General features: G+C 42.3%; 3 protein-coding genes across 3 annotated transcripts in view; all 3 read left to right on the top strand.

Moving 5' to 3' along the window:
- Positions 1-24,512, top strand: part of LOC128251536 (adenosine receptor A3-like) — a 187,777-nt gene that overhangs the window by 23,676 nt on the left and 139,589 nt on the right. The window lies entirely within an intron of this gene.
- Positions 7,753-8,217, top strand: LOC149130161 (uncharacterized). Its single transcript, XM_089345852.1, has one exon. It carries the CDS (start codon positions 7,753-7,755, stop codon positions 8,215-8,217), a length of 465 nt encoding a protein of 154 aa, XP_089201978.1.
- On the top strand, positions 14,727-15,191 carry LOC149130160 (uncharacterized). Its single transcript, XM_089345851.1, has one exon. The coding sequence runs from the start codon at positions 14,727-14,729 to the stop codon at positions 15,189-15,191; it is 465 nt and encodes a 154-aa protein (XP_089201977.1).

Raw genomic sequence — 24,512 nt, 5'->3', positions numbered from 1 at the left:
ACTGATGCTTCTAATGTTCAGCTTTTCTCTCAAGATACGTACACTCTGACGGGTATGCACACTGACATTACACATCCAGCGGAGCATACTGGCTTCATTCCTTGCGAGCTTACGCATGTCCTCAGCAGTTACAGCCCATGTTTCACTGCCATGTAGCATGGCTGTTCGTACACATGCGTCATACAGTCTGCTTTTTACTCTGAGTGAGAGTCCCTTTGTCGCCAGCAGAGGTAAGAGCTCTCTAAACTTTGCCCAGGCTATTCTTATTCTTGCAGCTACACTTTCAGCGCACCCACCCCCACTACTAACTTGGTCAGCCAGATAGCGGAAGCTATCAACTACCTCTAGTTTTTCTCCCTGGAATGGGATAGAAGTTGTTTCCTCTTTGTTTACAATGTTTATTGCACCTGAACATCTGCCACATACAAAAACTAACTTCCTAGTTAACCTGCCTTTGATATTGCTGCACCTCTTATGTGTCCATAGGTTGCACCGGGTACATCTTATAGAGTTACTACCTACTCCTTTTCTACATACTGAGCAGGGCCATCTACCTGAAGGGGTTTGTGTTTTATCTACCTTCCTATCATAGAGCAACATGAGAAGGGCATGCGTCCACCTGAAATATTCAAGTTAGGGAAAAACCTCAAAATTAACAGAATGTTGATAAAAAGGACGATAGATCGTTACCAGGAAACTTCTTCGATGAAAGATAGACAAAGATCAGGCCATCCCCGTACCTCCAGAACACCTAAACTCATCAAAAATGTTAGGGAAAAAATCAGACGAAATCCAAGAAGATCCATGAGGAGAATGGCAAAAGAACAAACATCGCCAAGGACTATGCGGAGGATATGCAAAAGAGACCTAAAGTTGTCACCCTATAAACTCCAAAAGAGACAGCTTCCCTCCACGCCCACAATTGAAAAGAGACTCAGCAGAAGCAGACTTTTGTTGAACCGTATTAAAGATGGCACGCTCCGTAACATCTTCTTTAGTGATGAAAAGTTATTCTCAGTTCAACAGTCTCACAATCATCAAAATGACTGAATCCTTGCTAATAGTATTGAGGCAATATCTGGTAAAGCAGGAAAGGTTTTCAGAACCCATAAACCAGCATCAGTGATGGTCTGGACAGCCATTTCTGAAAGAGGGAAAACTCCACTTGTTTTTGTCCCTCAAGGAATCAAGATAAACAAAGAACGGTACATCGAGGACATTCTGGAAGGCGCGTTGATACCATGGTGCAATTCGGTGTACGGTGATGAAGTTTGGACTTTCCAACAAGATGGGGCGACGAGCCACACGTCTCGATTAACACAACAGTGGTGTAGAGACAACTGGCCATCCTGGATCAGCAAAGAAGAATGGCCTACCTCATCACCTGATCTTAACGCTCTTGATTATTGTTTGTGGTCAATTCTGGAGAATGAAGCCTGCTCTACTCCTTGCCAAAATATTGGAGCTCTAAAGAAAAAATTGACCAAGTGCTGGGTTAAAATACCCTTAGATGTTGTGCTTGCTGCTATAGATGACTTCCCAAAAAGACTTTGTAGTGTTGTGAAGGCACGAGGTAAGCATTTTGAATAAAAGTTACACCATATTGTTCCTTGGGCATTTGCAAGGCATATTTTGTAATAGTGGGTTGTTAAATAAATTTTTGTCAGGATAAATCTGTGTTTTATTTTGTAACAGTATCTATGCCCCACCCTGTAAAAGCCTAGCGTTTCTTCTATGGTTCCCTGGGGACGTAAACAGACCAACACCGGCTGTCGCGCGATGGTGGGGTGGGACACAAACATACACACACGCACACACACGACGGGCTTCTTTCATTTTCTGTCTACCAAATCCACTCGCAAGGCTTTGGTTGACCCAGGGCTATAGCAGAAGACACTTGTCCAAGGTGCCATGCAATAGGACTGAACCCAGAACCGCCACTTCAGCGCCTATGTATTTTGAATTTAGTTCACGGACTCCCAGGGGACTACCAGGGGTCGGCAGATCCCAGATTGGGAACCAATTGTTTAGTCATATGTAGTAAACACGCGCACATATACACAAACATGCATACACACACATACGCTCCCTGTCTGTCTGTCTCTGTCACACAAACGCACACATTCACAATTACGATCCACTCTCTCCCTTTCTCTTCTGTGTCTGCTTAACACACACACACATACAGTGAGTCACCCGTTCAATTACTTACACACACACAGGCGCACACACGCATTGACGCAAACACACACATGAACACACGCATTCACACAAACCCACATACACGAACATGAACGCACGCATTCACACATACACGCACACGCACACGTTAGCTATGACAGAGTTGTCTCCCTTAGACCACATATCGTTCTCTGACAAACTCCCAAAATATATTCGATGTGTTTTGCCTGAAACCGTAAGGTCGCCATTTTGGCTATCTTAATGGCGACCTTACGAATAATATTTTTCATTTTCAACCTCGTATATCGTACGAACTAGGGATTTTGACCATTAAATTTTGTAGATAAAATGCAGATTTATACTCAAGGATTTATGGGAGACAGACAGAAAGATAAATAAATAGATAAATAGATAGATATATAGGTGGACAAATAGATGGATAGAGAGAGAGAGAGAGAGAGGGAGAGACAGACAGTGGGTGGGGACAAACACATACAAAGACACACACACATACACACACAGATATGCGCGAGCGCGCATTTCTTTTTTTTATTTTTGTTTTTTCCCAGCAAAGTTGTTTTACACTAATTTTTTTATTTCGTTTTTGATAACAAACAAGATGAAGACACTTATCCATCCATTGAAAATAATGTACGTAATTCCTCATCTCAAAAATATAGAATAATATTTGTCTTTTGCTATGTTCCCAACACCATTTTAATATCCCAATTGTCTTTTATTGTTCTCAATACCATCTGAATACATCATCATCATCGTCGTCGTTTAACGTCCGCTTTCCATGCTAGCATGGGTTGGACGATTTGACTGAGGACTGGTGAAACCGGATGGCAACACCAGGCTCCAATCCGATCTGGCAGAGTTTCTACAGCCGGATGCCCTTCCTAACGCCAACCACTCAGAGAGTGTAGTGGGTGCTTTTACATGCCACCGGCACAAATGCCAGTCAGGCAGTACTGGCAACGGCCACTCTCAAAATGGTACATCTCATGTGCCACCCGCACAAAAGCCAGTCCAGGGGCACTGGCAACGATCTCACTTGGCTTGCCGGGTCTTCTCACGCACAGCACATTTCCAAAGGTCTCGGTCAGTAGTCATCGCCTCGGTGAGGCCCAATGTTCGAAGGTCATGCCTCACCACCTCAGCCCAGGTCTTCCTGGGCCTACCTCTTCCACGGGTTCCCTCAATTGTTTGGGTGTGGCACTTTTTCACGCAGCTATCCTCATCCATTCTCACCACATGTCCATACCAGCGCAATCGTCTCTCTTGCACACCACAACTGATGCTTCTAATGTTCAGCTTTTCTCTCAAGATACTTACACTCTGACGAGTATGCACACTGACATTACACATCCAGCGGAGCATACTGGCTTCATTCCTTGCGAGCTTACGCATGTCCTCAGCAGTTACAGCCCATGTTTCACTGCCATGTAGCATGGCTGTTCGTACACATGCGTCATACAGTCTGCTTTTTACTCTGAGTGAGAGTCCCTTTGTCGCCAGCAGAGGTAAGAGCTCTCTAAACTTTGCCCAGGCTATTCTTATTCTTGCAGCTACACTTTCAGCGCACCCACCCCCACTACTAACTTGGTCAGCCAGATAGCGGAAGCTATCAACTACCTCTAGTTTTTCTCCCTGGAATGGGATAGAAGTTGTTTCCTCTTTGTTTACAATGTTTATTGCACCTGAACATCTGCCACATACAAAAACTAACTTCCTAGTTAACCTGCCTTTGATATTGCTGCACCTCTTATGTGTCCATAGGTTGCACCGGGTACATCTTATAGAGTTACTACCTACTCCTTTTCTACATACTGAGCAGGGCCATCTACCTGAAGGGGTTTGTGTTTTATCTACCTTCCTATCATAGAGCAACATGAGAAGGGCATGCGTCCACCTGAAATATTCAAGTTAGGGAAAAACCTCAAAATTAACAGAATGTTGATAAAAAGGACGATAGATCGTTACCAGGAAACTTCTTCGATGAAAGATAGACAAAGATCAGGCCATCCCCGTACCTCCAGAACACCTAAACTCATCAAAAATGTTAGGGAAAAAATCAGACGAAATCCAAGAAGATCCATGAGGAGAATGGCAAAAGAACAAACATCGCCAAGGACTATGCGGAGGATATGCAAAAGAGACCTAAAGTTGTCACCCTATAAACTCCAAAAGAGACAGCTTCCCTCCACGCCCACAATTGAAAAGAGACTCAGCAGAAGCAGACTTTTGTTGAACCGTATTAAAGATGGCACGCTCCGTAACATCTTCTTTAGTGATGAAAAGTTATTCTCAGTTCAACAGTCTCACAATCATCAAAATGACTGAATCCTTGCTAATAGTATTGAGGCAATATCTGGTAAAGCAGGAAAGGTTTTCAGAACCCATAAACCAGCATCAGTGATGGTCTGGACAGCCATTTCTGAAAGAGGGAAAACTCCACTTGTTTTTGTCCCTCAAGGAATCAAGATAAACAAAGAACGGTACATCGAGGACATTCTGGAAGGCGCGTTGATACCATGGTGCAATTCGGTGTACGGTGATGAAGTTTGGACTTTCCAACAAGATGGGGCGACGAGCCACACGTCTCGATTAACACAACAGTGGTGTAGAGACAACTGGCCATCCTGGATCAGCAAAGAAGAATGGCCTACCTCATCACCTGATCTTAACGCTCTTGATTATTGTTTGTGGTCAATTCTGGAGAATGAAGCCTGCTCTACTCCTTGCCAAAATATTGGAGCTCTAAAGAAAAAATTGACCAAGTGCTGGGTTAAAATACCCTTAGATGTTGTGCTTGCTGCTATAGATGACTTCCCAAAAAGACTTTGTAGTGTTGTGAAGGCACGAGGTAAGCATTTTGAATAAAAGTTACACCATATTGTTCCTTGGGCATTTGCAAGGCATATTTTGTAATAGTGGGTTGTTAAATAAATTTTTGTCAGGATAAATCTGTGTTTTATTTTGTAACAGTATCTATGCCCCACCCTGTAAAAGCCTAGCGTTTCTTCTATGGTTCCCTGGGGACGTAAACAGACCAACACCGGCTGTCGCGCGATGGTGGGGTGGGACACAAACATACACACACGCACACACACGACGGGCTTCTTTCATTTTCTGTCTACCAAATCCACTCGCAAGGCTTTGGTTGACCCAGGGCTATAGCAGAAGACACACGTCCAAGGTGCCATGCAATAGGACTGAACCCAGAACCGCCACTTCAGCGCCTATGTATTTTGAATTTAGTTCACGGACTCCCAGGGGACTACCAGGGGTCGGCAGATCCCAGATTGGGAACCAATTGTTTAGTCATATGTAGTAAACACGCGCACATATACACAAACATGCATACACACACATACGCTCCCTGTCTGTCTGTCTCTGTCACACAAACGCACACATTCACAATTACGATCCACTCTCTCCCTTTCTCTTCTGTGTCTGCTTAACACACACACACATACAGTGAGTCACCCGTTCAATTACTTACACACACACAGGCGCACACACGCATTGACGCAAACACACACATGAACACACGCATTCACACAAACCCACATACACGAACATGAACGCACGCCTTCACACATACACGCACACGCACACGTTAGCTATGACAGAGTTGTCTCCCTTAGACCACATATCGTTCTCTGACAAACTCCCAAAATATATTCGATGTGTTTTGCCTGAAACCGTAAGGTCGCCATTTTGGCGACCTTACGAATAATATTTTTCATTTTCAACCTCGTATATCGTACGAACTAGGGATTTTGACCATTAAATTTTGTAGACAAAATGCAGATTTATACTCAAGGATTTACGGGAGACAGACAGAAAGATAAATAAATAGATAGATATATAGGTGGACAAATAGATGGATAGATAGAGAGAGAGAGAGAGAGGGAGAGACAGACAGTGGGTGGGGACAAACACATACAAAGACACACACACATACACACACAGATATGCGCGAGCGCGCATTTCTTTTTTTTATTTTTGTTTTTTCCCAGCAAAGTTGTTTTACACTAATTTTTTTATTTCGTTTTTGATAACAAACAAGATGAAGACACTTATCCATCCATTGAAAATAATGTACGTAATTCCTCATCTCAAAAATATAGAATAATATTTGTCTTTTGCTATGTTCCCAACACCATTTTAATATCCCAATTGTCTTTTATTGTTCTCAATACCATCTGAATACATCATCATCATCATCGTCGTCGTTTAACGTCCGCTTTCCATGCTAGCATGGGTTGGACGATTTGACTGAGGAATGGTGAAACCGGATGGCAACACCAGGCTCTAATCCGATCTGGCAGAGTTTCTGCAGCTGGATGCCCTTCCTAGCGCCAACCACTCAGAGAGTGTAGTGGGTGCTTTTACATGCCACCGGCACAAATGCCAGTCAGGCAGTACTGGCAACGACCACTCTCAAAATGGTACATCTCATGTGCCACCCGCACAAGAGCCAGTCCAGGGGCACTGGCAACGGTCTCACTTGGCTTGCCGGGTCTTCTCACGCACAGCACATTTCCAAAGGTCTCGGTCAGTAGTCATCGCCTCGGTGAGGCCCAATGTTCGAAGGTCATGCCTCACCACGTCAGCCCAGGTCTTCCTGGGCCTACCTCTTCCATGGGTTCCCTCAACTGTTAGGGTGTGGCACTTTTTCACGTAGCTATCCTCATCCATTCTCACCACATGTCTATACCAGCGCAATCGTCTCTCTTGCACACCACAACTGATGCTTCTAATGCTCAGCTTTTCTCTCAAGATACTTACACTCTGACGGGTATGCACACTGACATTACACATCCAGCGGAGCATACTCGCTTCATTCCTTGCGAGCTTACGCATGTCCTCAGCAGTTACAGCCCATGTTTCACTGCCATGTAGCATGGCTGTTCGTACACATGCGTCATACAGTCTGCCTTTTACTGTGAGTGAGAGTCCCTTTGTCGCCAGCAGAGGTAAGAGCTCTCTAAACTTTGCCCAGGCTATTCTTATTCTAGCAGCTACACTTTCAGAGCACCCACCCCCACTACTAACTTGGTCAGCCAGATAGCGGAAGCTATCAACTACCTCTAGTTTTTCTCCCTGGAATGGGATAGAAGTTGTTTCCTCTTTGTTTACAATGTTTATTGCACCTGAACATCTGCCACATACAAAAACTAACTTCCTAGTTAACCTGCCTTTGATATTGCTGCACCTCTTATGTGTCCATAGGTTGCACCGGGTACATCTTATAGAGTTACTACCTACTCCTTTTCTACATACTGAGCAGGGCCATCTACCTGAAGGGGTTTGTGTTTTATCTACCTTCCTATCATAGAGCAACATGAGAAGGGCATGCGTCCACCTGAAATATTCAAGTTAGGGAAAAACCTCAAAATTAACAGAATGTTGATAAAAAGGACGATAGATCGTTACCAGGAAACTTCTTCGATGAAAGATAGACAAAGATCAGGCCATCCCCGCACCTCCAGAACACCTAAACTCATCAAAAATGTTAGGGAAAAAATCAGACGAAATCCAAGAAGATCCATGAGGAGAATGGCAAAAGAACAAAAAACTTCGCCAAGGACTACGCGGAGGATATGCAAAAGAGACTTAAAGTTGTCACCCTATAAACTCCAAAAGAGACAGCTTCCCTCCACGCCCACAATTGAAAAGAGACTCAGCAGAAGCAGACTCTTGTTGAACCGTATTAAAGATGGCACGCTCCGTAACATCTTTAGTGATGAAAAGTTATTCTCAGTTCAACAGTCTCACAATCATCAAAATGACCGAATCCTTGCTAATAGTATTGAGGCAATATCTGGTAATGCCGGAAAGGTTTTCAGAACCCATAAACCAGCATCAGTGATGGTCTGGACAGCCATTTCTGAAAGAGGGAAAACTCCACTTGTTTTTGTCCCTCAAGGAATCAAGATAAACAAAGAACGGTACATCGAGGACATTCTGGAAGGCGCGTTGATACCATGGTGCAATTCGAGGCTTTTACAGGGTGGGGCATAAATACTGTTACAAAATAAAACACAGATTTATCCCGACAAAAATTTATTTAACAACCCACTATTACAAAATATGCTTTGCAAATGCCCAAGGAACAATATGGTGTAACTTTTATTCAAAATGCTTACCTCGTGCCTTCACAACACTACAAAGTCTTTTTGGGAAGTCATCTATAGCAGCAAGCACAACATGTAAGGGTATTTTAACCCAGCACTTGGTCAATTTTTTCTTTAGAGCTCCAATATTTTGGCAAGGAGTACAGCAGGCTTTGCTGGGTTAAAATACCCTTACATGTTGTGCTTGCTGCTATAGATGACTTCCCTAAAAGACTTCGTAGTGTTGTGAAGGCACGAGGTAAGCATTTTGAATAAAAGTTACACCATATTGTTCCTTGGGCATTTGCAAAGCATATTTTGTAATAGTGGGTTGTTAAATAAATTTTTGTCGGGATAAATCTGTGTTTTATTTTGTAACAGTATTTATGCCCCACCCTGTAAAAGCCTAGCGTTTGTTCTATGGTTCTCTGGGGACGTAAACACACCAACATCGGTTGTCGCGCGATGGTGGGGTGGGACACAAACATACACACACGCACACACACGACGGGCTTCTTTCATTTTCTGTCTCCCAAATCCACTCGCAAGGCTTTGGTTGACCCATGGCTATAGCAGAAGACACTTGTCCAAGGTGCCATGCAATAGGACTGAACCCAGAACCGCCACTTCTGCGCCTATGTATTTTGAATTTAGTTCACGGACTCCCAGGGGACTACCAGGGGTCGGCAGATCCCAGATTCGGAACCAATTGTTTAGTCATATGTAGTAAACACGCGCACATATACACAAACATGCATACACACACATACGCTCCCTGTCTGTCTGTCTCTGTCACACAAACGCACACATTCACAATTACGATCCACTCTCTCCCTTTCTCTTCTGTGTCTGCTAAACACACACACACATACAGTGAGTCACCCGTTCAATTACTTACACACACACAGGCGCACACACGCATTGACGCAAACACACACATGAACACACGCATTCACACAAACCCACATACACGAACATGAACGCACGCATTCACACATACACGCACACGCACACGTTAGCTATGACAGAGTTGTCTCCCTTAGACCACAAATCGTTCTCTGACAAACTCCCATAATATATTCGATGTGTTTTGCCTGAAACCGTAAGGTCGCCATTTTGGCGATCTTAATGGCGACCTTACGAATAATATTTTTCATTTTCAACCTCGTATATCGTACGAACTAGGGATTTTGACCATTAAATTTTGTAGATAAAATGCAGATTTATACTCAAGGATTTACAGTAGACAGACAGAAAGATAAATAAATAGATAAATAGATAGATATATAGGTGGACAAATAGATGGATAGATAGAGGGAGAGACAGACAGTGGGTGGGGACAAACACATACAAAGACACACACACAGATATGCGCGAGCGCGCATTTCCTTTTTTTATTTTTGTTTTTTCCCAGCAAAGTTGTTTTACACTAATTTTTTTATTTCGTTTTTGATAACAAACAAGATGAAGACACTTATCCTTCCATTGAAAATAATGTACGTAATTCCTCATCTGAAAAATATAGAATAATATTTGTCTTTTGCTATGTTCCCAACACCATTTTAATATCCCAATTGTCTTTTATTGTTCTCAATACCATCTGAATACATCATCATCATCATCATCGTTTAACGTCCGCTTTCCATGCTAGCATGGGTTGGACGATTTGACTGAGGACTGGTGAAACCGGATGGCAACACCAGGCTCCAATCCGATCTGGCAGTTTCTACAGCTGGATGCCCTTCCTAACGCCAACCACTCAGAGAGTGTAGTGGGTGCTTTTACATGCCACCGGCACAAATGCCAGTCAGGCAGTACTGGCAACGGCCACCCTCAAAATGGTACATCTCATGTGCCACCCGCACAAAAGCCAGTCCAGGGGCACTGGCAACGATCTCACTTGGCTTGCCGGGTCTTCTCACACACAGCACATTTCCAAAGGTCTCAGTCAGTAGTCATCGCCTCGGTGAGGCCCAATGTTCGAAGGTCATGCCTCACCACCTCAGCCCAGGTCTTCCTGGGCCTACCTCTTCCACGGGTTCCCTCAACTGTTAGGGTGTGGCACTTTTTCACGCAGCTATCCTCATCCATTCTCACCACATGTCTATACCAGCGCAATCGTCTCTCTTGCACACCACAACTGATGCTTCTAATGCTCAGCTTTTCTCTCAAGATACTTACACTCTGACGGGTATGCACACTGACATTACACTTCCAGCGGAGCATACTGGCTTCATTCCTTGCGAGCTTACGCATGTCCTCAGCAGTTACAGCCCATGTTTCACTGCCATGTAGCATGGCTGTTCGTACACATGCGTCATACAGTCTGCCTTTTACTGTGAGTGAGAGTCCCTTTGTCGCCAGCAGAGGTAAGAGCTCTCTAAACTTTGCCCAGGCTATTCTTATTCTAGCAGCTACACTTTCAGAGCACCCACCCCCACTACTAACTTGGTCAGCCAGATAGCGGAAGCTATCAACTACCTCTAGTTTTTCTCCCTGGAATGGGATAGAAGTTGTTTCTTCTTTGTTTACAATGTTTATTGCACCTGAACATCTGCCACATACAAAAACTAACTTCCTAGTTAACCTGCCTTTGATATTGCTGCACCTCTTATGTGTCCATAGGTTGCACCGGGTACATCTTATAGAGTTACTACCTACTCCTTTTCTACATACTGAGCAGGGCCATCTACCTGAAGGGGTTTGTGTTTTATCTACCTTCCTATTATAGAGCAACATGAGAAGGGCATGCGTCCACCTGAAATATTCAAGTTAGGGAAAAACCTCAAAATTAACAGAATGTTGATAAAAAGGACGATAGATCGTTACCAGGAAACTTCTTCGATGAAAGATAGACAAAGATCAGGCCATCCCCGTACCTCCAGAACACCTAAACTCATCAAAAATGTTAGGGAAAAAATCAGACGAAATCCAAGAAGATCCATGAGGAGAATGGCAAAAGAACAAACATCGCCAAGGACTATGCGGAGGATATGCAAAAGAGACCTAAAGTTGTCACCCTATAAACTCCAAAAGAGACAGCTTCCCTCCACGCCCACAATTGAAAAGAGACTCAGCAGAAGCAGACTTTTGTTGAACCGTATTAAAGATGGCACGCTCCGTAACATCTTCTTTAGTGATGAAAAGTTATTCTCAGTTCAACAGTCTCACAATCATCAAAATGACTGAATCCTTGCTAATAGTATTGAGGCAATATCTGGTAAAGCAGGAAAGGTTTTCAGAACCCATAAACCAGCATCAGTGATGGTCTGGACAGCCATTTCTGAAAGAGGGAAAACTCCACTTGTTTTTGTCCCTCAAGGAATCAAGATAAACAAAGAACGGTACATCGAGGACATTCTGGAAGGCGTGTTGATACCATGGTGCAATTCGGTGTCCGGTGATGAAGTTTGGACTTTCCAACAAGATGGGGCGACGAGCCACACGTCTCGATTAACACAACAGTGGTGTAGAGACAACTGGCCGTCCTGGATCAGCAAAGAAGAATGGCCTCTCTCATCACCTGATCTTAACGCTCTTGGTTATTGTTTGTGGTCAATTCTGGAGAATGAAGCCTGCTCTACTCCTTGCCAAAATATTGGAGCTCTAAAGAAAAAATTGACCAAGTGCTGGGTTAAAATACCCTTAGATGTTGTGCTTGCTGCTATAGATGACTTCCCAAAAAGACTTTGTAGTGTTGTGAAGGCACGAGGTAAGCATTTTGAATAAAAGTTACACCATATTGTTCCTTGGGCATTTGCAAGGCATATTTTGTAATAGTGGGTTGTTAAATAAATTTTTGTCGGGATAAATCTGTGTTTTATTTTGTAACAGTATTTATGCCCCACCCTGTAAAAGCCTAGCGTTTGTTCTATGGTTCTCTGGGGACGTAAACACACCAACATTGGTTGTCGCGCGATGGCGGGGTGGGACACAAACATACACACACGCACACACACGACGGGCTTCTTTCATTTTCTGTCTACCAAATCCACTCGCAAGGCTTTGGTTGACCCAGGGCTATAGCAGAAGACACTTGTCCAAGATGCCATGCAATAGGACTGAACCTAGAACCGCCACTCCTGCGCCTATGTATTTTGAATTTAGTTCACGGACTCCCAGGGGACTACCAGGGGTCGGCGGATCCCAGATTGGGAACCAATTGTTTAGTCATATGTAGTAAACACGCGCACATATACACAAACATGCATACACACACATACGCTCCCTGTCTGTCTGTCTCTGTCACACAAACACACACATTCACAATTACGATCCACTCTCTCCCTTTCTCTTCTGTGTCTGCTTAACACACACACACACATACAGTGAGTCACCCGTTCAATTACTTACACACACACAGGCGCACACACGCATTGACGCAAACACACACATGAACACACGCATTCACACAAACCCACATACATGAACATGAACGCACGCATTCACACATACACGCACACGCACACGTTAGCTATGACAGAGTTGTCTCCCTTAGACCACAAATTGTTCTCTGACAAACTCCCATAATATATTCGATGTGTTTTGCCTGAAACCGTAAGGTCGCCATTTTGGCGACCTTACGAATAATATTTTTCATTTTCAACCTCGTATATCGTACGAACTAGGGATTTTGACCATTAAATTTTGTAGACAAAATGCAGATTTATACTCAAGGATTTACGGGAGACAGACAGAAAGATAAATAAATAGATAGATATATAGGTGGACAAATAGATGGATAGATAGAGAGAGAGAGAGAGAGGGAGAGACAGACAGTGGGTGGGGACAAACACATACAAAGACACACACACATACACACACAGATATGCGCGAGCGCGCATTTCTTTTTTTTATTTTTGTTTTTTCCCAGCAAAGTTGTTTTACACTAATTTTTTTATTTCGTTTTTGATAACAAACAAGATGAAGACACTTATCCATCCATTGAAAATAATGTACGTAATTCCTGATCTCAAAAATATAGAATAATATTTGTCTTTTGCTATGTTCCCAACACCATTTTAATATCCCAATTGTCTTTTATTGTTCTCAATACCATCTGAATACATCATCATCATCATCGTCGTCGTTTAACGTCCGCTTTCCATGCTAGCATGGGTTGGACGATTTGACTGAGGAATGGTGAAACCGGATGGCAACACCAGGCTCCAATCCGATCTGGCAGAGTTTCTGCAGCTGGATGCCCTTCCTAACGCCAACCACTCAGAGAGTGTAGTGGGTGCTTTTACATGCCACCGGCACAAATGCCAGTCAGGCAGTACTGGCAACGGCCACTCTCAAAATGGTACATCTCATGTGCCACCCGCACAAGAGCCAGTCCAGGGGCACTGGCAACGATCTCACTTGGCTTGCCGGGTCTTCTCACGCACAGCACATTTCCAAAGGTCTCGGTCAGTAGTCATCGCCTCGGTGAGGCCCAATGTTCGAAGGTCATGCCTCACCACGTCAGCCCAGGTCTTCCTGGGCCTACCTCTTCCACGGGTTCCCTCAACTGTTAGGGTGTGGCACTTTTTCACGCAGCTATCCTCATCCATTCTCACCACATGTCCATACCAGCGCAATCGTCTCTCATGCACACCTCAACTGATGCTTCTAATGTTCAGCTTTTCTCTCAAGATACTTACACTCTGACGGGTATGCACACTGACATTACACATCCAGCGGAGCATACTGGCTTCATTCCTTGCGAGCTTACGCATGTCCTCAGCAGTTACAGCCCATGTTTCACTGCCATGTAGCATGGCTGTTCGTACACATGCGTCATACAGTCTGCTTTTTACTCTGAGTGAGAGTCCCTTTGTCGCCAGCAGAGGTAAGAGCTCTCTAAACTTTGCCCAGGCTATTCTTATTCTAGCAGCTACACTTTCAGCGCACCCACCCCCACTACTAACTTGGTCAGCCAGATAGCTGAAGCTATCAACTACCTCTAGTTTTTCTCCCTGGAATGGGATAGAAGTTGTTTCCTCTTTGTTTACAATGTTTATTGCACCTGAACATCTGCCACATACAAAAACTAACTTCCTAGTTAACCTGCCTTTGATATTGCTGCACCTCTTATGTGTCCATAGGTTGCACCGGGTACATCTTATAGAGTTACTACCTACTCCTTTTCTACATACTGAGCAGGGCCATCTACCTGAAGGGGTTTGTGTTTTATCTACCTTCCTATCATAGAGCAACATGAGAAGGGCATGCGTCCACCTGAAATATTCAAGTTAGGGAAAAACCTCAAAATTAACAGAATGTTGATAAAAAGGACGATTGATCGTTACCAGGAAACTTCTTCGATGAAAGATAGACAAAGATCAGGCCATCCCCGCACCTCCAGAACACCTAAACTCATCAAAAATGTTAGGGAAAAAAATCAGACGAAATCCAAGAAGATCCATGAGGAGAATGGCAAAAGAAGAACAAACATCGCCAAGGACTACGCGGAGGATATGCAAAAGAGACCTAAAGTTGTCACCCTATAAACTCCAAAAGAGACAGCTTCCCTCCACGCCCACAATTGAAAAGAGACTCAGCAGAAGCAGACTCTTGTTGAACCGTATTAAAGATGGCACGCTCCGTAACATCTTTAGTGATGAAAAGTTATTCTCAGTTCAACAGTCTCACAATCATCAAAATGACCGAATCCTTGCTAATAGTATTGAGGCAATATCTGGTAATGCCGGAAAGGTTTTCAGAACCCATAAACCAGCATCAGTGATGGTGTGGACAGCCATTTCTGAAAGAGGGAAAACTCCACTTGTTTTTGTCCCTCAAGGAATCAAGATAAACAAAGAACGGTACATCGAGGACATTCTGGAAGGCGCTTTGATACCATGGTGCAATTCGAGGCTTTTACAGGGTGGGGCATAAATACTGTTACAAAATAAAACACAGATTTATCCCGACAAAAATTTATTTAACAACCCACTATTACAAAATATGCTTTGCAAATGCCCAAGGAACAATATGGTGTAACTTTTATTCAAAATGCTTACCTCGTGCCTTCACAACACTACGAAGTCTTTTTGGGAAGTCATCTATAGCAGCAAGCACATCATGTAAGGGTATTTTAACCCAGCACTTGGTCAATTTTTTCTTTAGAGCTCCAATATTTTGGCAAGGAGTAGAGCAGGCTTTGCTGGGTTAAAATACCCTTACATGTTGTGCTTGCTGCTATAGATGACTTCCCAAAAAGACTTCGTAGTGTTGTGAAGGCAGGAGGTAAGCATTTTGAATAAAAGTTACACCATATTGTTCCTTGGGCATTTGCAAAGCATATTTTGTAATAGTGGGTTGTTAAATAAATTTTTGTCGGGATAAATCTGTGTTTTATTTTGTAACAGTATTTATGCCCCACCCTGTAAAAGCCTAGCGTTTGTTCTATGGTTCTCTGGGGACGTAAACACACCAACATCGGTTGTCGCACGATGGTGGGGTGGGACACAAACATACACACACGCACACACACGACGGGCTTCTTTCATTTTCTGTCTACCAAATCCACTCGCAAGGCTTTGGTTGACCCAGGGCTATAGCAGAATACACTTGTCCAAGGTGCCATGCAATAGGACTGAACCCAGAACCGCCACTCCTGCGCCTATGTATTTTGAATTTAGTTCACGGACTCCCAGGGGTCGGCAGATCCCAGATTCGGAACCAATTGTTTAGTCATATGTAGTAAACACGCGCACATATACACAAACATGCATACACACACATACGCTCTCTGTCTGTCTGTCTCTGTCACACAAACACACACATTCACAATTACGATCCACTCTCTCCCTTTCTCTTCTGTGTCTGCTTAACACACACACACACATACAGTGAGTCACCCGTTCAATTACTTACACACACACACACACAGGCGCACACACGCATTGACGCAAACACACACATGAACACACGCATTCACACAAACCCACATAAACGAACATGAACGCACGCATTCACACATACACGCACACGTTAGCTATGACAGAGTTGTCTCCCTTACACCACAAATTTTTCTCTTTCCCTCAGACGAAATCTAACAAACTCCCATAATATATTCGATGTGTTTTGCCTGAAACCGTAAGGTCGCCATTTTGGCGATCTTAATGGCGACCTTACGAATAATATTTTTCATTTTCAACCTCGTATATCGTACGAACTAGGGATTTTGACCATTAAATTTTGTAGACAAAATGCAGATTTATACTCAAGGATTTACGGGAGACAGACAGAAAGATAAATAAATAGATAAATAGATAGATAGATAGAGAGAGAGAGGGAGAGACAGACAGTGGGTGGGGACAAACACATACAGACACACACACACACCCACACGTTAACTATGACAGAGTTGTCTCCCTTACACCAGACACACACACACACACACACACACACACACAGCTATCAGCGCGCGTGCATTTCTTTTTTTTTGTTTTTTCCCAGCAACGTTGTTTTAGACAAATTTTTTTATTTCGTTTTTGAGCTCGGGGTCAAACATTTATAGTTTTAACCCCTTTTTATTGCCTTAAAAAAGTTGTTTTTGGGATTATATTTTTTTATGTCGAAGTTGTGCAACAACTGAATCATTACGATCCACTGTCTCCCTTTCTCTTCTGTGTCTGCTTCACACACACACACACAGATTCACCCGTTCAATTACTTACACACACACACAGGCGCACACACGCATTCACGCACATGAACGCACACATACACGAACATGAACGCACGCATTCACACTAATTTTTTATTTCGTTTTTGAGTTCTGGTCAAACCTTTCCAGTTCAGAGGCCATCGACTGACGATGTCTGACGATCTGAACCTTCCCAACCCTCTCCTCCCACCCCACTCCCGTTCGCCAGCGCGTGCAGGTTTCTGTTTCTGTTCCAATTCGTTCCCAGTTATTTTACACGAATTTTTTTTTATTTGTTTTTGAGCTCTGGTCAATCCTTCATAGTTTTAACACCCTTTTATTGCCTTAAAAAGTTGTTTTTGGGATTATATTTTTATATGTCAAAGTTGTGCAATAACTAATGCATTCGGTTGTGTAATTTGTTTGCACGGGAAACCTGCCTTTTGTGGCGAATTTACCGATATTATCTAATATTATTTTCGGCTTTTCTTCGCCATTTTTTTTTGGTCGTTTTTGAGACTCGGCCGTGTTTGAAGCCAATTCGTAGACGAAGGCAGGTCTCCATGGCAACTCTCTCTTGGCGAGGTTCATTTCCTTACTCCCTTCACCACGGCTTCAGCTTCACACGCGAACAGGTGCAGGTGTACGCGTGAACGCCGCCACCGTTGCCACCAGCAACAAGAACAGCGATATCGTCGCAAAGGCTTCGACCTCAAAGAAGAGAAACGCCAAAACCACCGCCACCACCACCTCCTTCTCCTCCTCCTCCTTCTCCTCCTCCTCCTTCTCCTCCTCCTTCTCCTCCTCCTCCTTCTCCACCTCCTCCTTCTCCTCCTCCTCCTTCTCCTCCTCCTCCTTCTCCTCCTCCTCCTTCACCTCTTCCTCCTCTTCCTCCTCCTCCTTCTCCTCCTTCTCCTCTTCCTCCTCTTCCTCCTCCTCCTCTTCCTCCTCCACAAATTTCGCAGAAGCGATTTTAAGACATAAAAGAAAGATTCTTGACTTTCGCTGCCCAACAAATAAAAGACATGGTTAAACTATAGTAGACAGATTGTATATATAGACAGACAGATAGACGGACAGACAGACAGACAGACAGATAATAGATATAGATGGATGGATGGGTAGACAGACAGACAGACAGAGAGACAGACAGACAGACTGACAGACCGATAGATAGATAGACAAAATATACAAGAATGTCGATCATAAGGTTACAGGTTCTATTCTTGCACCAAGAGACACACTTTGTCCTTGGGCCAGATACTTTATATGACATTGCTTCAGTTCACTGATTCGGCAAGAATGTGTATCAAAGACTAATTGGTCATCTGGTCAGTGTCATGCTGGGAGACCAGATATATATATATATATATACACAGCAGCGAACAGATATAGTTTCTCTTTATATTTTTACTCTTTAATAATTTCTTTCACTAATTGATATATAAAAAATACAGTGGCTGTGTGGTAAGAAGTTAGCTTTCCAACCACATGGTTCCGGGTTCAGTCCCACTGCGTGGCACCTTGGACAGGTGTCTTATTCTATAGCCTCAGGCCGACCAAAACCATGTAAGTGGATTTGGTAGATGGAAACTGAAACAAACAAACACACATACATAGACACACACACAAACACATACATACTCACACAAACACATACATACAAACACACACACATTGTAGTAAGACTCAACAACTAACACACCACTTGATTGGTTGAGCAACTAAGATTATTATTGGCTGAATCGTTACCATGCTGGGCAGAATGCTCATCAGCATGTCGTCCAATCTTCACGTTCTGAGTTCAAATTCTACCGAGGTTGACTTTGCCTCTCCTCTTTTTGGTGGGGTCAATAAAATTAGTACCAGTCAAACACTGGGGTCAGTGTAATCAACTTACCCCTCCGCCAAAATTACTGGCCTTGTGTCAAAATCTGAAACCATTATTAGAAAAATCTACTTAAGGTGGTGAGCAAGCAGTCATTAGTAAGCCAGGCAAAATGCTCAGAGCAGTGGGTCCCAACATTTTTGCATTTGTATCCCCTAATCCAAAAGCTTGAAACCCAAACGACCCTCTACTATGAGCAGAGCACGAAGAATGTAATTGAAAGGTAGCGAGCTGGGAGAAACATTAGCACGACGTCGAGGGTTCCAGTTGATCCGATCAACAGAACAGCCTGCTCGTGAAATTAACGTGCAAGTGGCTGAGCACTCCACAGACACGTGTACCCTTAACGTAGTTCTCGAAGATATTCAGCGTGACACAGTGTGTGACAAGGCTGACCCTTTGAAAATTACAGGCACAACAGAAACGGGAAGAAAGAGGGAGAGAAAGTTGTGGTGGAAGAGTACAGCAGGGTTCAACACCATCCCCTGCCGGAGCCTCGTGGAGCTTTAGGTGTTTTCACTCAATAAACACTCACAACGCCCGGTCTGGGAATCGAAACCGCGATCCTATGACCGTGTGTCCGCTGCCCTAACCACTGGGCCATTGCGCCTCCACACATACATACATACATTGAACGTTGGTACTCCGTCGCTTATGACGTCGAGGGTTCCAGTTGATCCGATCAACGGAACAGCCTGCTCGTGAAATTAACGTGCAAGTGGCTGAGCACTCCACAGACACGTGTACCCTTAACGTAGTTCTCGGGGATCTTCAGCGTGACACAGAGTGTGACAAGGCTGACCCTTTGAAAATTACAGGCACAACAGAAACGGGAAGAAAGAGTGAGAGAAAGTAGTGGTGGAAGAGTACAGCAGGGTTCACCACCATCCCCTGCTGGAGCCTCGTGGTGCTTTAGGTGTTTTCACTCAATAAACACTCACAACGCCCGGTCTGGGAATCGAAACCGCGATCCTATGACCGCGAGTCTGCTGCCCTAACCACTGGGCCATTGCGCCTCCACTGTTAATTTGTATCACTCACACATGTTTGTAATCATTTAGTAAACAGATATAATTCAATGTTTACTGGCTGATGTTTGTCAATTGTATATCTTCTCCATTTTCTTATTTGCCTTATAAATCCTCTGTAAATTTCTAATTTACCCCCACCCAAACCTAACACTCAATTGTGATATTGCCATGCAATAGTAAGCACTTGGTTATAAATACATAGGCACACATCCAGTAGGTATAGTTTTTTTATGACTATACCCACTGATTTCTGTCGACTCCCTCAGCCGCATTCCTAACAGACACTCTCCTTGTTCTCTCCACCTTAGGTATACAAAGATTTGATAAAACTAGTCTATAAATTAAAACTGACCCCATAAAACAGTGACAAGCAAAATCTGCAACAAATCTTTCTTCCTGATACCTTAGGAGCTTCTATGCTTAATTGAAGAAAGCATGTTCTTTGTCTATCTCCTTACCTTCTTGGAGATTTTAGGTAAATTTATGCTAATGTGTCCATCGGTTTTAATTTAATTGAATTCTATGTCTTCATCGAGCTGAGGATTGCTCTGCATTTAAATTGATGTAATGATCGCATTGTTCAATTAAATGGAGTTGCTTGAAACGATCATACTGCATTACCTCTGGATATCCTTGTTGCTTATTTTGATTTTAATCACATTATATATATATATATTTATATATATATATATATATATATATATATATATATATAAAGTAGTTGTATACTGCCAACTTAACGTGACAGTCCCAATAAGGGAATATACTACTGCTATTTAGCCCTAGGAAGCTGGACCGCTTCCTGTCAGCCTTGACACATTTCCTGTGTCCTTATGTTTGCGAGGGGGAGACAAACTCCTCCACCCAACCTAGCCTGCATTCAGGGACATGTTTCTGAGTCTTTGCTCGTCATCAGCCTGAAGTAGCACGACCAGCTGGTTATATATATATATATATATATATATATATATATATATATATATATATATATATATATTAACATGTAAGTTGTTGAGCACTCCACAGACGCATGTTCCCTTAACTTAGTTCTTAGGAAGTTTCAGCGTGACATGCAGTGTGACAGGGCTGGCCCTTTGAAATACAAGTACGACTCATTTTTACCAGCTGAGTGGAAAGGAGTAACATGAGTGTCTTGCTCAAGGACGCAACATGTCACCAGGAATTGAACTCATGACCTTACAATTGTGAGCTGAATGCCTTAACCACTCAGCCATGTACCTTCTCTCTCTCTCTCTTTCTTTCTCTATATCTATCTCTCTCTCTCTTTCTCTCTCTCTCTCTCTCTTTCTCTCTCTCTCTCTTTCTCTCTCTCTCTCTTTCTCTCTCTCTCTCTTTCTCTCTCTCTCTATCTCTTTCTCTCTCTCTTTCCCTTTCTCTCTTTCTCTCTCTCTCTCTCCCTTTCTCTCTTTCTCTCTCTCTCCCTCTTTCTCTCTCTCTCTCTCTCCCTTTCTCTCTCTCTCTCTCTCTATATATATATATACTCTCTTTTACTTGTTTCAGTCATTTGACTGCGGCCATGCTGGAGCACCGCCTTTAGTCAAGCAAATCGACCTCAGGACTTATTCTTTGGAAGCCTAGTACTTATTCTATCGGGATTTTTTGCCGAACTGCTAAGTTACGGGGACGTAAACACACCACCATCGGTTGTCAAGCAATGGTGGGGGGACAAACAGACATACATACATATATATATATATATATATATATATATATATAAACGACGGGCTTCTTTCAGTTTCCGTCTACCAAATCCACTCACAAGGCTTTGGTTGGCCTGAGGCTATAGTAGAAGACACTTGCCCAAGGTGCCACGCAGTGGGAATGAACCCAGAACCATGTGGTTGGTAAGCAAGCTACTTACCACATAGCCACTCCTACTTCTAATATAAGGATAAATTTTTTTTTTTTTTTAATTTTATCAGTGGCCATCATATTAAAATACCTTTTAAGGTGAAAATTATAAACAATTTTAAATGAAAGCAAAAGAAAAAAATTTCTATGCCAATATGCTGAAAAATTAGACTTTATATCAATATAAAGTTTATTTTTTCAGCATATTGGCATAGAAATTTTTTTCTTTTGCCCTTATTTATAATTGTGCATATATATATATATATATATATATATATCGGCATATTTACACCTACACTCCTACTCCCCTATAGGGCTTTCCTATAAGGTGTTATCCACCCCTGATTGGAACTCTCCCGTATGACATGTACGCATGCTCAGTGACTTGCTTTAACAGTTGCAATCAGCTGAATGCACATTGCCAGTGACCTTTGACATAATTACCCACACTCTGTGGTCAGGATTCTTTTCTTGGTTTGATGTCGGTTTCGAAGGGATTACCAGACACCGGACAATACAGTGAGAACAGCTTTCACTCACATCGTGGTATTCGATGCTGTATACGTGTCTGTCGTGGTAAAATATGCCACTCCTTAACTGTTGCTTTGCTTTCATCCGTAGCACGAGGTAATTATGTCATTATCTACGAAATTCGGCAACTTACAAAGATCTTTAGATCAGGCAATACTTAACCGAGAGGAGATATAAGCTTCTGCTTATTCCTGTCTGAAGTATCGTCCGATACTTCAGACTTATCGTCCGATGAATTTACTTTGTTGACATTCTTCATCGACAGAATTTTTATTCCTTTCAACCTTTCAGTCAAGTCCGCCTTTCTTCCAGTAACATACTGTCCATATAATCCTAAATATTTCTTTCACTCAGGCACAGTAAGTACTTCGATAGCTGAATCATCAAGCTGCTTTACATCCATGATAAGACGTAAAACAATAACAATGGCGTGGGTAGCCTCCGGAAGTTTAATTATCTACATGGAGCGCCGCCTAGCCAAGGGAGATAACCGACTTATAGGAAAGCCCTATACACACATTTGTTGCCCCCATCCCCTCCACCGGCACTGTCAAACCACTGAGAAGAAGTGATGCCATCATGCTTCCATACATTAGACCAGATGACCACACTAGCTGCACTACTGGTCATCACTTCACTGATGTAACAATGTAACACCACTTAATGGCCAGTTATATTCCACTTTGCTGGACAACGGCTCTTAATGGTGGTGGCGGTGGTGGTGCTTGTGAGTGGGTCAGTGTTGGTCATATGCAACAGTGGTAGTGTGTGTGTGGATTTCTATGTATGTATATATGTATATATATATATGTATTTATGTATGTATCTATATATAAAGCATGAAAAGCATTACTAAACACTACAATACATGTATACCCTTTCATCATTATCATTCTCAATATACACAGTTTTATGTGTGTGTTTGTGTGAGTGTGTGTTAATTTAGATGATAATATAATACACACACACACACACATATATATGCTATATAATATGATATGTATATATATATATATATATATATACACTATATAATATTATATATATATATATATATATATATATATATTATATAGTGTATATATATATATATATATACATATTATATTATATAGCATATATATGTGTGTGTGTGTGTATTATATTATCATCTAAATTAACACATATATATATATATATATATATATATATATATATATATATATATATATGTTGTTGTTTATAGTTTCAGCTTAGAGCTGCAGCCATGCTGATACACATACTATATAATATATGTATATATATACATTATATATTATATATATATATACACTATATAATACAATATACTGTATATATATATATATATACACACACACACACATCATCATCATCATTTTCAATCCTTCACGGATGATCTTATCAAGCAGTTTTACACAAGGGTTTGAATGGAGTGTGAGGTAACAGTCCGGTTTTGTAACCTTGTGCTCTTCAGAGTTGACAAATGTGGAATGAAATATAGTGACTGTTCTCTAATGTTAGCGGTGAACAGACACATCTGGTTTCTGATTGCTGTGGAAAAGACGATTGAATGAACCGAGCAAGGATTAAATTAAGGATTAAATTAAGTGTTATGTTCCTTGGTACCAAAAGCATCATCTCTGGGTGTGTTACAAGTTTTCCAGAAAACTGTTAATGGGAAATGTGTGTATCTTTAAGATTGGTATTTGTGGGTGCATTTGTGTATGTTCTGGTCAAACTCTTTGCCGGATCCCCAGGTGTTTGTGGAGTGAGGGCCGAAGCTGGGGTACTTGTGATTAAACACACTCACAAACACACACACTTCCAACACAGTGGACATCCACTCAATAGTTCATTTATTCTCCATTACATATGTTTCATTTGCTAATAGGAATTACAACTGAGACTGCATATTGGATTATAATAGTAGAAAAAGCAAAAAGAAGCAGCTGGGATTTACCCTAAGGTAAAAGACCTGCCCCAATAATTCATTGAAAGGGGTCAAATGTATGTGTTGCACATTAGCTCACTCTCCCCATAAAATCGATGTTGTTGCCATGCGTGAGGTGTCAACGTTGTCACAGAGCTATGTGAGATGAAGTGTTTTGCTCAAGAACACAATGCACCACCCAGTCTAAGAACTGAAACCACGACCTTGCGATCATGAGTGCAATACCCAAACCACTAGGTCATATATATATATATATATATATATATATATATATATATATATATATATATAT

This window comes from Octopus bimaculoides, chromosome 30, assembly GCF_046866305.1.
Source record: "Octopus bimaculoides isolate indiv1 chromosome 30, ASM4686630v1, whole genome shotgun sequence".
Taxonomy (NCBI): domain Eukaryota; kingdom Metazoa; phylum Mollusca; class Cephalopoda; order Octopoda; family Octopodidae; genus Octopus; species Octopus bimaculoides.
The sequence above is the reverse complement of the archived record's forward strand: the minus strand, read 5'-3'. Positions and strand labels throughout refer to the sequence as shown.